We start from the raw sequence: 15,693 nt of genomic DNA, 5'->3' as shown, positions 1-15,693 counted from the left end.
TTTGATATATTTTGCACTATCCTACCTACTACATATTACTACTATTATTCTTATTGTATATATTATATATCTTATTCCTCTGTCTCTCTTGCTGCATTGAGCATGTGTATGACAAAATACTTTCCCTCGGGATAAATAAAGTTCTTATCTTATGACAGAGTCAGTGACCGAGTATAGAAAGACCAGCTCTTTATCCTCTCAAGGATACTTGATAGTGATGTGCGATACCACTGATTTCCTTTCCGATCCGATACCAAGTAAAATTCAGGGTGGTATCGGCGATACTAATCCGATACCGATACTCTGTACAAAAACTTAATGTTTCATTGCATTTCATAATACAATATATAATTTTATTATATAATTGTAATAATAACATAACCATATTGCTTCATAATGATTAGAGGACATCAGACAACTTGTTTTTATTGCTTAATAATGCAGAATAATCATATAGAAATAAAAAAAATGCCTTCTCCAAGTCCACAAAACACATGTAGACTGGTTGGGCAAACTCCCATGCGCCCTCAAGTATTAGTGGTGTGCGGATCGAGACTGAAATATCGATTCTTCCGATACCAGCAATTTATGTTCTAGAATCGATTCTCATATTATAATATCGATATTTTAGTACTCTGGGGTAAATTTGTAGTTTTTCCATTAAAATGAACGCAGTGAAAAGAAACTATACCATTCGGATCGTCTAATTTGGAAGGAACTACTTCCTCTTACGCCTTTCATAGTCATATGCGAAATACGGCTGTATAAATGTGTCGCAGCCCCTGGCCTGCACACTCACAACAATGGCTGAGCGCAAACAGAGTCATATGTGGACGCGTTTTACCTCCACAAACAGCCCAGACGCGGTTTGTGATATATGTGGCAAGACAGTGAGGTGTTGTGGCAACACCACTGACCTCGTCAAACACCTCGGAGTAAATCACATCACAGAATATGATGAGCTTATGTTGAGGCGAACTGAAGAGGAGGACAGGGACACAGACGTCTCTCGCAGAGTCCTTTAGTGCTGCAGGCAGGCAACATGCTCAAATAGCGCACAACTTCAGTTTTTTTTTTTATTTCTATATGATTATTCTGCATTATTAAGCAATAAAAACAAGTTGTCTGGTGTCCTCTAATCATTATGAAGCAATATGGTTATGTTATTATTACAATTACATAATAAAATTATATATTGTATTATGAAATGCAATGAAACATTAAGTTTTTGTACAGAGTATCGGTATCGGATTAGTATCGCAGATACCACCCTGAATTTTACTTGGTATCGGATCGGAAAGGAAATCAGTGGTATCGCACATCACTATCCAAAATATTAAGTATTTGCCTTAACAATAGATGACGGTGAAGCATTTAATCAATAACTACTGAAAACCAACGAAGAAGACGCAGGGGGAAAGTGTCTGCGCGCGCAACCATTCTGTAATCTTGAGGTAAAATGGCGTCGGGTGCCATTTCAACCGAGTGCAAGAAGATATCGGAATTAAGAGTTGTTGATCTTAAATCTGAGCTCAAGCGAAGAAATTTGGACACCTTTGGTGTGAAGAGTGTTCTTGTCGCGCGACTTAGACAGGTGAGTCAGACGGAGCTGATGTGTGCAGAAACGATGACCGAGCCTGGCTGCACGGTGCACAGATGCTAACGCTAATGCTAGCCCGTGTAGTCACAGATTTCCCATTGATTCTAGCGAACAACACTCGTAGTTTAATTGCTAGAGTGACCGAGTTTTGGAGGCATTAAAGCTAGATATCTGTCGGGAAATATTTCGTGTTTGTAGCTCGGACCAGGAGCCAAGGGAGGTTGTGTTGAAGTATGTAAAAATGTTAGCGCTCGCCTTAAATTAGCGGGGGTGCCCAAACAAAAGGCCTGTTTATTCCCCCTTCGCCTCGAAACATCAGACGGACGAGGGCTCTCTGGTTCGATGCCGCATTTGAGGACCACTTAATCTCAGCGCAAACAGATGCAGCAGATTGCGCGTGATTGATCCCAGGTGCTGGAAGCGTGGATTTTATTGTTAAAATACGCATGCGCTCATTGTAAGTCCGGATCTAAATAAGAGCGCAGTGGCTGCTCTGTGTTTTTGGTTTTGCTTGTTTTCGATTGAGTTTTCACGATGAGTACTACTGACACATCCAGGGTACGGATAAAAGTGTTTTTTGTTTGTTTTTGTTTTGTTTTAGTTAATATAGTCGAACATGTGGTTGCTTTAAACAGACGGAGGAGCCTGTTTAATAGATTTTTAGCTAAACGTCAATACTGTCTGATGTTCACATTTAAAAGTCGGTCTCAGAATCAGAATCAGAATACTTTATTAATCCCGAAGGAAATTAGGGTTACAGCAGGCAGCACGCTAATGGCGCATGCGCACTTACAAAGGAACCTTCTGACCAACTTTACACAAACATCATATTGGGGAGACATGCCAGAAGGTAGGCTGATAGGAAAAAAACAACGAAAATACATAACATGAGGTAAGAGGAGGACTGAGGTCAGACTGAGCTCCTAGTGGGAGAACAGTTAGATAACAGAAAAAACACCTCAGCACAAAAAGCACATGACTATCAATACACCATAGAAACACACGACAACAGGGGCGGGTAAAGGGTAAGAGAAAGCCGGTGTAGACAGCGCATCCGGTCCTGCAGCATGTCTGCGCTGGTCCAGTCGACTGCCATCTCCCCCGGTAGGGCACAAGCATCGAAGGCGTTTGGAAAGGGAGGGGGGATGAGTGTGTGTATATCAGTGTATGTGTGTGTGTGTGTGTCCAGAGTTCAGTTGAGACAGTGTCCTTCGCCCCACCAGGCTAAGTAAACAGTTTTCCAGCCAACCCAGGTGGCCTTGCATGGAATGGGAAGGAACAGTCTAAACACAGTCGTTATCAGGGAGCTGTTTAATTATTTAATTTGCATACTGATTAATTAGTAATCCTAACTTGATTGTTCTTTAAGGCTATTGAGGATGAAGGTGGCGACCCAGAAAACATTCAGCTCCAGCTCTCAGCTGAAACACCAACTCGCAAAGGCGGAAAAGCTAAAGGTAATCTTTCTTTCTTATAAGAGTCAGGTTGCCCCAGGTGTGGTCAGCGAGACCCTGGCATCCTCTGTCAGAGGAAAGTGCATTTGTTGAGTGGGTGCTGGCTGTTACCCAGTCACATTCACAAAGACGGTGCTGCACCAAATACCTCCCTGCGATTGTTTTGGTCTCTAGCAGATTGACTGACCAGCCTCTTGGCCTACTTCAGTGGGGCTTTACCAGTCAATTCACAGTGACTGCCAGTAGCCACATTCAAACAACATTTGGATCCCTCCCCAGCCCCTTTTTTTCATTTTCAACAGCTAACATTTGTACTTATGCCTGGAGGTTGCCAGATGGTCACCGACCGGTGTGACTGGGGCCTCAACAAGTTCATGTTTTCTAAATGTTTTCATGTTGAGTTTTAATTTAATCTTTTAGGAAAGAAAGTGGATTCGGATTTGGACAACACCGTGGAAGATGACAGTTTTTCCAAGGTGACTGTGATAAACACATCTGTTGATGTTTGAGACATTGACACAAACCCTTTTTGTTGTTGTACTTGACACTGACAGCCTTCTCAACTCACCTGAGTGTTTTTGTTTTCTAGGAGGCTGAAGAGTATGAGTCAGAAAAGGGTATGTATGATAGCACACCAATCCCCAATGCTAACATTTGGATCCCTCCCCACCCCCTCTTTTTCTTTTTTTCAACAGCTAACTCCAGGTACAATGCATATATCATGTGGTATTTCATGCTTCCGGTAGCTACTGCATCTATCTAGGTTGCAACACATAAAAGGAGGAACAAATACATGATTAATTGAGACATTTCTCAAGATCGAGTCAAGGTTTTTTTTGTTGTTGTTTTGCATCGCATGTCAATCGTTGGATACAGGATGCCTGGGTACCCGGTTTTCTTGGATTGCTCAAAATATTTAAAAGAAATCAGTTGTTTGCTTCAGTGAATTTCTGTTTTTAGTGGCATTCGTCTCCCTACATCGCCTAAGGAAATGAAGATTGAATATATTCACTGAATGAATGAAAATTGGAGGCAGCACTAGCTTGTAAGATTTGAGGATCACTGCACTTTCTTGTTGTCACTGTGATTGACAGCATGATTGGACAGGACCTGTAAAATGTGTGTTGGGTAGATCTGAATGGTTCACTCCATTCGCCACAGGAAATGGGCACCTCGTGTTAGGTCTTGGCAGGTGAAACGCTCTGCGAATGAAGTCGGTACATGGGTTGACTCAAGGACTGCGACATTCATGTGAGCATGTTGTACACGTACAGAAGCCATTTGTCAAGAAACAGCAAGAAACCTCATACATTTGTACCCAGGTGGCTGCAGCCCACCCATGATGTGTGCAGTGAAGATGCCACAACATGTTCAGCAAGGATAGACTGTCGTACACAAAGGGATGGACTCTTTCTAACTGCATGGGTGTGACTGAATGGACACGTTACAGCGGGTTGGATTTGATGATAACTTTTTAACTTTTACATCCCCCCCCATATAAAACCTGCTAAGATAAGACATTTATTATACAAGAAATGCTGGATGATAAAGAAGATATCCTAAAACTCAGACGACTTTTCAAGAACTGACCCACCGGGAATGTATTTTGCCTAAATGGAGAAAACCCAAAAGATGAACTGATGCCATTCCTCCACATGTGAACTTTCTGAAGAGCGACCATGACTTGTCGTAGGACGTATCGGGAATTGAATTCATACTGAAGTACTTCATGTGTCAAGAAATGAGAAGCACGGAAATATTCCCACATGTCCAAGGAGATTGTGTGTTTTGTGTCTTCCTGTGGTGTCTACGCCCTCGATGACCATTAACACTAAATGTGCTTTCTATTCTACTTTATAGGTCAAGTAACATGCGACATGTCAAATGTTAAAAGTTGTGTTTTTGCCATGTTTATCCTTGTTAAATCCCTCAGATGTAACTGATACAGATGATGGTATTCGTGAAAATTCTAAGCCTCCACCCTGTGAGGACAGCCTCGCTCACTCTGAGGCTGAACCCGAGACAGACGCTGTGGCGGCTGAGGCTGATTCAGAGCCTGAGCCAGAGGTGGACGCTGAGCCCGAGGCCGATCCCGATGCTGAACCAGACGCGGATGAGGATCCAGAGGTCGAGCCTGAAGTGGCTGAGATGGATGCTGAAGCCATGAATTCCTCTAAAGAAGCCGAGGAGGATCACCTATCCGTCTCAATCCCAAACGAAGATGCCATCACTCTGGATGTTGATGGTGACGACCTCCTGGAAACAGGTAAACATGTGAAACTTCCAGATCCAGAGGCAGAGAAGGGCAATGATGAGCCAGAGGCCTCTGCTGAGATGAGCCCAGACGATGACATGAAAGCGAAAGAGTCGGAGGGCCACAAAGATGGTAAGAAGGACGATGGATCCCGTGGCGAGCCCATGAAGAAAGACGGCCGAGACGCCACGAAGAAAGCTGAAACGGGTGATAAAGAGAAGGATTCTGGGAAGAAAGGCCCCTGCACTACTGGGGCATCAGGTCAAGCAAAGAGGTTTGTCTTTCTATGTCAGTTCTTTGATACTACTACCAAGTCCAGCTCACTAAGAACGCAACATTGTGGGTAGCCTCAAGAAATATTTTTTTATTTTTTAAAAAATTTTTTGCCATGAGGGAGATGTTCACTGATGTACCTAATCCTGCCATTTACGGCATTGATTTATTTCTCTGAAGTCGGTTAAAATGTGAAGTTACCCACAAGCTGAGAGAACGACTCTTATTTTGTTACTTTGGCCTTTCCAGCAATTTTTAAGCCTTTTCCAGTTTCTACACAAGGCAGTGTAAAAGAGCATTAGTCTCTGTGATGACGGTTTTTTCCCCTTTGTGGCCAAATGATTCGCTGAAGTTGAACAAACCTCCGAAGATTTCATTTGTCCAGAGAATAAATTGGCTGACAACTTGACCCCATCTCACCACTGGAAAAATCAATGAAGCCTTTGAGACATTGGTTCAGATCCACGTCTTGCCTAAAGGATTTTTTTTTTCTCCCCCTCAACAGAACCACGAGTTATTTTATTCTACTAGCCGTGTGCCTGTCAGCTTACGTCATGGTGTTATTTACAGTCATTCATTTCCTGTTTGTTGTTTCAACCTTTTGCTTTTTAGCTCTTCAAGAGACAGAGATGGAAAAGCTGCAAAAGATGAAAAGGGTAAGGATGTTTTTAGAGAGGGGAAAAAAAAAATTCAGTGGTGTTTTGGTTTTTCTGATACTACTGCTGTTTGGAAAACATGTTTATTAGGAGCTGTGAGCGGCAACAACACTGCCAGCTCGTCTCGTAACATTTGGGTGAGCGGCCTTTCTTCAAACACCAAAGCAGCTGATCTGAAAAACCTTTTTGGCAAATATGGCAAGGTAGATAACGTCTTTTTTGTGTGTGTGGTTACTTAGTTGTCGTTACTTATTTTGAGCATAAAAAATATTCTTGGAATTTTATAGAGAAAACAAAAATTTCCAACAGGTTTTAAGTGCCAAGGTGGTTACGAACGCTCGCAGTCCTGGTTCGAAATGTTACGGCTTGGTGACGATGTCGTCCAGCACAGAGGTGGCACGCTGCATCTCCCACCTGGACTGCACAGAGCTTCATGGACAGCAGATATATGTTGAAAGGGTTGGTTGAATGCATTATGTCTCATTTCTTCATAGAATAAAACGTTGGTCCTGTATCACTCTTTTTGTTTTTTATTAATCTTGTTTTTTTTGTTTTTTTTCTTTAGGCCAAAAATGATCCATTCAAAAAGGAGCCCTCAAAGAAAGAAGCAGAGGAGAAGGCAAATGAAAAGCGCAATTCCACCGGGATGAAGGCGACTAACAAGTAAGTGACAGGAGGAAGCGGAAAAAAGTGCTAATGGTAATTGTATGAAAGCCTATTTAACTTTCTGTCCTTTTCTCATTTAGGCCACAGGCGTCCTACAAAAAAGAAGACAAGAAAGTTGATAAACTCTCTGAAAAGGACAAAGACGTATCCAAGAAGCAAGATGCCAGAAGCGGAAAATCCAGCTCCGTTTCATCTGGTTCAGGACACGAAGGTGCAAAGAAGGATGACAGAAAGCATGGCCGTAGGTTTTAGCCCTCTTCTCATCTCTGATTTGGAGAGTGTAACGTAGCTGCTTTGTGGTCATAATTTGCTTTTTGTTTTTTTAACAGGGGCAAAGAGCCCAAGCAAGATGATGGTGGTAGATCACAACAAGGGAGAGTCTAGTTTTGGCAAAATGAGACCTTTCAGAAGGGGAAAGTATTTTGACAAAGTAAGAATTATTTCTGCTTAATTGTAACCACATTTTAAATGTGTATTTGTCTTCAGATGAATACAAATGTGCTCTGTTTGATACTTTTTCAGCCTTTTGTTAACATGAACTTTCAAAGACGGCCAAGAAGTTTGATTCCTCCCGAGGAGGTATGAAGTTCTCTCTATACTTTTTGTTTGTTTGTGATTAATGTGCTTTAGTTCTTATTTTTTTTCAAGCTTGAATTTCTGTTTCCCTACTAGCTGGAGATGATGAAAGATAAAATGCGACCTTTTATGAAAAAGGGGGAGGAGCGGGACATCTTACCTTTTGAGAAAATCAAGGAGCAGAAGGAGCAGAGGATGCGTGAAAGGATGGCTCGTATGGAGCGTGTCCGCAGAGCCGTGGAGTTGCGCAAGTACGCACACAAGTTATTACACTTGGTAGATTTATAAAATGCTGAGGCTGCTGTATGTTTGAGTTTCAAGGCGAGGGATGTCTTGTTTGTCTTCAGGCGCCGTGAAATTGCAGAACATGAACGTCGGGAGCGTGAGCGTATCCGCCTGTTGCGGGAGCGTGAAGAGCGGGAGAACCTTCTCCGGGAGCGCCAGAGACTGGAGATGGAGAGGCAAAAACTGGAACGGGAGCGCTTGGAAAGGGAGAGGCTTGAGAGGGAGAGAATTCGTATAGAGCAGGTACAGCGTGAAACGTGTATCAGACTAACTTTTTATGTTATAGCTGTCATTTAGCGTGGCTAGAAATGGTGGTCACAGATGTGGCCGTCTACTAACCCTTGCATGCACTGACTGATATTAGCAGCTGGCACTCGAAAGCTGCTGTCAACATTTTGGTAATATGAAGCTTGTAATAGATGAGATGTGGTGGCAAATGCATGGGAAACTCCAATAGCTGTGAGAAAGTTTGCTGCTGCTTCAACAAAAAAACTGCCCAGCAACAGCATAATTAGCTTCTTTTTCATTAGCACTTAAGGGATAGAGGGGGCTAACCTGTTGAGGCAAGAGTGAGCTGAGGAAGATGGGAGCGGCTTTATCACGTCTTTAAATCTAAATCAAATCTAACGTAATGTTGTAACCGCAGCCATATTTTTAATTGTTTAAATTTGTATTTATTTTTTTCAGGAAAGGAGGAAGGAAGCGGAGCGCATGGCTCGTGAGCGCGAGGAACTGCGGAGGCAGCAGGAGCAGCTTCGCTTTGAGCAAGAAAAGAGAAACAACCTGAAGAGAGGCCGTGAAGTGGAACACGGGTACATGTAGAGCTGGGCGATATGAGATTTTTTCATATCACGATATGTTTTTTTTCATTTCAGGCGATAACGATATATATCACGATATAAGCCAAATAACTATATTTGTAAGATTTAAATGTGCCGTTGCTCACAAGTAAAATGTGAAATAATCAGCAGCTTGTTTTTAAATATTTATTTCTCATAATAAGTTCAACAGGGTAGATGTACTTAAGGAACATGAGACTTTTTCAGATAAATAAAGGCAAATATTGCAAACTACACAAAAGACAGCCGCTAAAGCGTTTAAGTTTCAAAATAGAACAAACAAAACAGACTAAATTGTCAATTCCACTTAGAAACAAAATATTAATTCTAAAAATAAATCTTAGTTTGTTTTACAGAAGAACAGACAAAACTGACTAACTTTTGTCAATATCAAATAAACTGAGAACTAAAAGGAAATTCTCAATCTCTCCTTGTTGTATAGCTGAGCTTTTCAAACAGTTTTAACAGTTACTTTAGTCTGACAAAAGCCGAATGACGAATTAGCGCTTCCAGTCAGAGACTGAGGCTACGTCCACACGTACACGGGTATTTTTGAAAATGGAGATTTTCCGTTTTCGTTTTAAAAAATAATCCCGTCCACACATAAAGGCAGAAATGAAGGAAAACGCTGCTATGAACATGCCAAAGCAGCAGGTGGCGCTAGATTCCTAACCGTGCAGAAATGTTGGCCAATCAGAAGTCTAGAAGCCTCGGTGGGAAAAAGTAAACAAAGCTGGGGCATAGAAGCAGAACAGAGTCGTATGTGTGGAGGGACAGTAACTGTGTGTATATGTAAGCATTTAAACACTGCAGAGAGTAGAATTAACAGTAACAGTATTGTAGAAATTCATTTCACCGAAACAATAACGTGGCGCACAGTGTGACGCATGCACCAGTTTATTGTATTTCCAGACTTGCTTTCGGCACAATTTACAGTGCACGCTACTCTGTTTTTTGTCAGACTTGAAATAGCCGAAATACCTTCACACTACGGAACTTCTATGGCTCTTCCGTTCGACAATCTCTCCGGCATTGGAACCATCATCTGTTTTCTCTTCGGTCACGCTCGGTTGATTTTTCTAGTCGGCGCACTCATTTCCTCCATTACCCGCTGGCTGCTTCCCAAACAAACACACGTGCGGCTTGGCACTTGTGCTGTATGTAACAAGTCACGCGACGTGAAGCTGCGGCTGTGATTGGTTCGGCTCTGCGCTACTTAATTTGGATCGGCCAACCTTTTTTTTTTTTTTTTTTTTTTTTTTAAGAGGACAAGAGCGGCGAGGTCTATCGCGATAGCTTAATTTCTCTATCGAGTAAAAGTTATATCGCGATACATATCGTTATCGTTCTATCCCCAGCTCTAGGTACATGTAGTTTTGTCTCAGCTGTTTTAATGTGAAGACGAGTGTGGATAATCATTACCCATGAGTTACATTTATTTTAAAATGGAAACTGAGCAGCTGACGAAGAGCTTAACAGCTTTTTCTTCTGTTTTCTCAAAAGTAACATTTTGTTCAGTTTGACTTCGGTACAGAAAAGATCATCATTGGGTCTGTGTGTGCGCAGCACAACCATAATCTGAGAGTTTTTGGTTTTCATTAGGAGAGGGAGCGCTGTTATCGAGTGTCATTTACATAATATGTAAAGTCTGTGACGTAATGTTGTGTTTATAGTGGTAGCTAGTGTTATCTATATTGCAGAGTGACAAGTGGCGTCCCGCACTCGTGACTCAGTGTCTGTATTCGATGTTTCAGTCGACGAGACGACTCCTATTGGAACGGCAACAAGAAGATACAGCCTGACGCCCGTTTGAATCAAGGCTCAAACTACAACAGGCAGCAGAACCGCTTTACAAACTTCACTCCCCGAGAGAGAGGCCGCTTCCCCGAGACCGCCAGCCAACCACCCAACACGTATGACAGGTACACGTTTAAACTACATTAGTTTACTAGTCACAATGTTGATGCCATTCGTTGGAATCATTTATGGACTCCAAAGAAAGCTTTTATTGCACTTTCGGTGAATTACATTTTGGTCCTCTTTGTGTTCCAAGACGAAACCGGTTTGACGGCGAGCCTGAGGTGAAGAAGAGTCGGCCTGCTCCTCACAGAGAAGGCTCCGGCTTTGATCGCTACCACAAAAACTTTGAAACGGTCCGCAGAGCTGAGCCGCCACCACCTCCACGCGCTGAACTTCGGGACACCGACCGCCGGGACAGAGACGACAGACGCCCCGCTCCCATGCACGATCGCCCTATGGGAGCAAGAGGCGCAATGCCGGGCATGTCGCACAATCGCGCACCGAGGGATGGAGGGCATGGATGGAAGAATGACGGCGGGATAAACTCCAATAAGGGAGATATGCGGTAAAGGAAAACTCCTGTTTGAAGATTAAGCATTATTAGTTGCTTGATGGTTTTGGAAAGCTAATCTCTCTTTGAAATCTCTTGCTGGGCTGAGCAGCGGGCCTATGCGCATGCGTGCAGAGCGATCGGGCAGGGATGGCCCAGGTGTCGGTCCAGGTCCTGCTCTCAGAGGAGGCCACTCCATCAACCGTGAAAGGAGCTTTAATGATCGAGATGAAAGAAGACCCATGGTGATGAGTGATCAGGTGAGTTTATCTTCTGAAAAAGGAGTGATGTCTTTCCCTGATCCTCCTGTACGATGGAAAACCTTTACATTTTGAGTTGGCTTTCCTCTGTGTGAGAGACCCAAACACATTCAGCATTTCCTTTGCCTCTGCAGCCTTTCAGCTCGGGTCGCCAGGTCGTAGTGGAACGTCACGGCAGGGAGCAGGGAATGAGGAAGGAGTGGCACGGTGGCTCAAGCTCCCAGGGTGGAGGCTTTACCGATAATCGCAGGATGGGGGACTCTCGGAGCGCCATGATGCCGCCTTCCAGGTATGCTGCATAATGGAGACGTGTTGAGAAAGCAGAGTAGCGTGCCGCCCTTCCATCCTTCTCAGACATGACCTTTTTGTCTTTCTGCAGTCACTCTTCGTCTGGAATGAGCCGAATTGTACAGATCACCAACAACTCCATCCCCAGTGGCGGCACTGTGGGCGGATTCAAAACCTTCAAAGGAACGCCGCGGCAGTTCTAACCACAGCCACAAATCTGCAACATGAAAGCTCCTGAAGATCTGAAGACTTTTCTGAACTTTATTTTTAGAATATCGTTTTGTTTTTTCTTTTTCTTTTTTCTTTTGGCGGCACGTTTGTGCACAAAAGGTTGATGACACTATTTTATTTTGTATAGACAAGTGTACCTCCAGTGTAGGGTTTTTTTCCTGACAGTTTTGCTGTTACCATTACACAACCCTGTGCACATGTTTTAATAATATTTAGAAACCTTATTGTACAGCACAGTCTTTGTAACAAGTTTTCAAGTGATGTTAAGACTTCTCTTATTGAGTGTTCTCTGTACATTTTCAGTAGCCTAGCGTCACACTCAATTTTCCTGTGTAATATGTCTTTAGCGTATTATAGAACCCGACATGAAGGGATAATTGACTCATTTGGAAGTTTCACAGATGACGAAAAGAAATATCTTTTTTGAAAAGTCATTTTTGCTGTGGATGTCCTGTTTTTGTAAAAGAAATGATTATAAAACTGTAAAAGAGCCCGCATTGTAGCTAAATACCTCTCATAGGCCACAAATTGAATCACAGACAGGTCTGTGTGTCTAAACTCAAATTTGACTTTCAGGTCAAACTGCAGGGCATTCAGTGGAGGTAAGCGAGGCTTTTAAGGGCACACATGGTTGTTGTTTGCTCATTGTTATTTCAGTGAAATTTGAACATTTGCTTTTCAGCTTTTTTTTTTTTTTTTCCCTTTTTGTGAAACTTGTATTGTAGAGACATCCTGTGTCCATCATTGAACTCTCTCATGCTAGCAGGAAGTATCAGTGTAGAAAGTTTGAATTTGAAAAAGTGCACAAGATGGGTAAAACCTGCCCTTTGAAGGGGACATCATACTGTATGTAGACTGTAAGCTTCGTGTCAACTGTGACTAAACCAACATCTTGCCTCTGTCTCGTCTTGTTCGGTCATTTCAGTGCTTTTTTTTTTTTTTTTTTTTTTTTTTTTTTTTAAATTTTGTTTAAAAGCTCGTTAAGCTTCGTAATTCTTTCAGAGCTGGACCAATACTGCACACCTCGGACTGCCATGCATGTAGTTGGATTTAAATTTAAATTACACATCTGTTGTAACTGGTTGAAGCTGATTCAACTACCAGGAGGGGGGGTGGGGGGAGTGAGAAGCCAAATGTCTTTGTGCTGAGTCTTCGGTCATGCCAGGATCAGTTTGCTTGTGGGCCTCAGCGTGAAACTGTTGATGCGGTGGGAGTGAAGATCTCTCAGCTAGTGCGTGTACGTGCTTTGCCAGTTGGAAGTTTAAAATGAAATACAAGTTTCTGTGTGTGTGTGTAAATGTTTCCCCCCCCCCCCCCATACTTTTTTTAAGAACAGTGATTATGAAGTGGTGGATATCTTGAGAGTTGACTGGTTTATAAAGCAACACATAAAACACTTTACTAAAATCCATATATTGCTTACAAAAATATGTTTTAGAGAACTTTCATAAGAACCTTAGACTTACTCAGTAAACTAAACTTAGTTTAGTCATTTATTCAATTTCAGTTCAATTTTATTTCACAACAACAGTTGCCTCAAGGTGCTTTATATTGTAAGGTAGACCCTACAGTAATACATACAGAGAAGAAACCCAACAATCATATGACCCCCTATGAGCAAGCACTTTGGCAACAGTGGGAAGGAAAAACTCCCATTTAACAGGAAGAAACCTCTGACAGAAGCAGGCTCAGGGAGGGGCGGGGCCATCTGCTGCGACCGGTTGGGATGAGAGAAGGAAGACCGGATAGAAGGTTTGAGGGGTCATCTGTTCAGAGGTGCCCTTCTGCAACTTGGTTTTAATTAGTGGTTATTTCCTTTGCCTTCCTGTCAGCTCAGAGCAGTCTGGCCTTTTCTTGTCTTACCTCTGACACAAAAGGGCATTTTCGATGGTTGTGTGTAGAACTGCAGCAGGTCATTTTGACCATGTCTCAATGATTAATTCTAATGAGTTGCTGCCATACGATTGGCTAATTAGGTGTTTTCAAAAAGAAAACAGTTGAACAGGTGTACCTAATGATGTGGTTGGTGAGTGTATATTCCACTGCAGTGTCTAACCAACTGGTACAGTGTCCTTGGACTTTTATGCTTCATACATCTTGTTCATATGTAAGGCAAACAGATATAACCAGTTCCTCCCACCTGGAAAAAAAAGTAACCAAGTCAATCTTACAAAATATTTTTTATAGTGTGAAGGTGAAGTTTTGCACGGCTTCAATACATACGAAACTGTATTAACTGATTCTCAGGTGGTCAGGTTGGAACTTTTTTCCAGAATGGATTAATTTTACGTGGAATGATCCAACTCACAGTTCCAGTTTTCACACATACAGGCTATGAAATGGTGCAACTTCCACTTTTCTCAAAAGACATTAAGACTTCAAAGCAATGACAACAAACCAACAACTTATCTTAGTTTTTTATTTTCCTGGTAACTTCTAATCAGGTTGAATGTCCCTCGTCTATAAGGCATTTTGTTATATATATATATTTATATATATATCACCATATACAATATGTGACTGTAATGTGAAAGGCTACATACATTATTTGGTCATTTATGTAAATACATGAACATTGAAATCAACACAAATGAGTAACCTCCCATATTCACAAACGCTTTCCTTTTTGTTTGCTTCTTTTATGCGAAATATAAACAAAACAGGCCGGACAGTGGAAAAAAAATTTCTTGGGGTAATCGATGATGAACTTTTACTCCTCTTTATTTTTCAGCCCACACTGTACATGCATCACAGGGTAAAATCTGGGAGTTTTGATATTGCAATAAAGAAAAGATCTCCCTTAGATTGCTCAGCACTCTGGATCTATCTGTCACACAACAACAATGAACATTTCCCTCTGCTACATTAATGAAAACACTCAAGCCTGATGAAGCATTTTCACATTTGTATGTACTTTTGACCTGTTGCCTTTCTTTGAGAACATTGTGTAATGAAATGATGGATTTGATGGGAAAAAAAATAGTTAGGGGTTAACCTACACCATTTTTTTGCTGATGGAATTGGATACCAGTGGAATTGAATATCAGCGCCGAGCTGATAACTCCAGCCTTTGTATTGGTATACTTGAGTCTGGTGTAGATGTACCGCTAACTACGAATATATCAAATTGCAGCAAGTTCTATTGAAGGTGCTATGGCCCGATTTCCAAAAACATCTGGATGCTGTGAAAAATATAAATTAAACCACAAGAAGACTTTAAATTAATTTAAACCATACATTTAATTATAAATACTACAAAAGCGCCATATGTTATAACTAAGCAACTTTTTAATGCTCATTTTGAATTTGAAGCCAGCAACACAATAAAAAAAACCCCAAAACAAACAAACAAATAAGAAAAAATAAATAAAATGGACATAGGCATCTAAATGCTCTTATTGATAACTGCACAGAATTTAGTGATTTCATCATTTTCATCATCAATACAAGAGTCAGAGAATCTGGACAAAATCTCTCAATACAAATGACAAGGCTGGAAAAACCTGAACTGAATGACTGTGAGGATCATTAGGCTCTGGGGCTGCACTGCCTTAAAAACAGGGATAATCATGGTGGGAATCACTGCGTGGAGTCTGAAACAGTTCTGCAAGCAGTGATGCTGCATCCACAAAGTTAAAAACCTCATGTACAGCAAGATCCATAAACACCACGGTCTATTTTATAGTGGACTGAGCCGAAGCAGACAACTGTGCGTGGGTTTGAATGGTCTTTCTGGAAACCACTGGCACCACGTCCTCCAGAGTAAAAAGGACAGGGGCTGTTCAGATTGTTTAAAAAGCAGCACCTGTGATTATACGGAGGCCCATGAGCAACACGAGCAATTTGTTAATCTGCAAAGGTCCCATTAATGCTGAACAATATCTACAGATTTTGGACCAACGTGTTTCACACGGAAGAAAGGGATGTGACAACAGCATGGCTCTGCTTTTAGAGAGTCTGG

General features: G+C 41.8%; 1 protein-coding gene across 2 annotated transcripts; it reads left to right on the top strand.

Annotated features, from left to right (window-relative positions):
- The first annotated feature begins 1,435 nt into the window (after positions 1–1,435).
- sltm (SAFB-like, transcription modulator) lies at positions 1,436–12,633 on the top strand. Of its 2 annotated transcripts, none has more exons than XM_085401692.1 (20): positions 1,436–1,594; positions 2,970–3,057; positions 3,475–3,530; positions 3,644–3,671; positions 4,988–5,582; positions 6,194–6,237; positions 6,328–6,440; positions 6,547–6,696; positions 6,803–6,900; positions 6,984–7,114; positions 7,233–7,333; positions 7,426–7,482; positions 7,576–7,730; positions 7,827–8,007; positions 8,452–8,576; positions 10,358–10,525; positions 10,657–10,968; positions 11,066–11,213; positions 11,348–11,502; positions 11,593–12,633. In XM_085401692.1, the coding sequence occupies exons 1-20, from the start codon at positions 1,460–1,462 to the stop codon at positions 11,702–11,704; spliced, it is 2,952 nt and encodes a 983-aa protein (XP_085257818.1). In that variant the 5' UTR covers positions 1,436–1,459; the 3' UTR covers positions 11,705–12,633. The 2 variants fall into 2 exon arrangements, with proteins under 2 accessions (XP_085257818.1, XP_085257809.1); XM_085401683.1 differs by having other exon boundaries at positions 6,984–7,144.
- Positions 12,634–15,693: the final 3,060 nt, after the last annotated feature.

This window comes from Rhamphochromis longiceps, linkage group LG1, assembly GCF_057381845.1.
Source record: "Rhamphochromis longiceps isolate RC_006_pf linkage group LG1, R_longiceps_female_GT1.1, whole genome shotgun sequence".
NCBI lineage: Eukaryota > Metazoa > Chordata > Actinopteri > Cichliformes > Cichlidae > Rhamphochromis > Rhamphochromis longiceps.
Note: the sequence above shows the minus strand (reverse complement) of the source record. Positions and strands in the feature narration are given on the sequence as shown.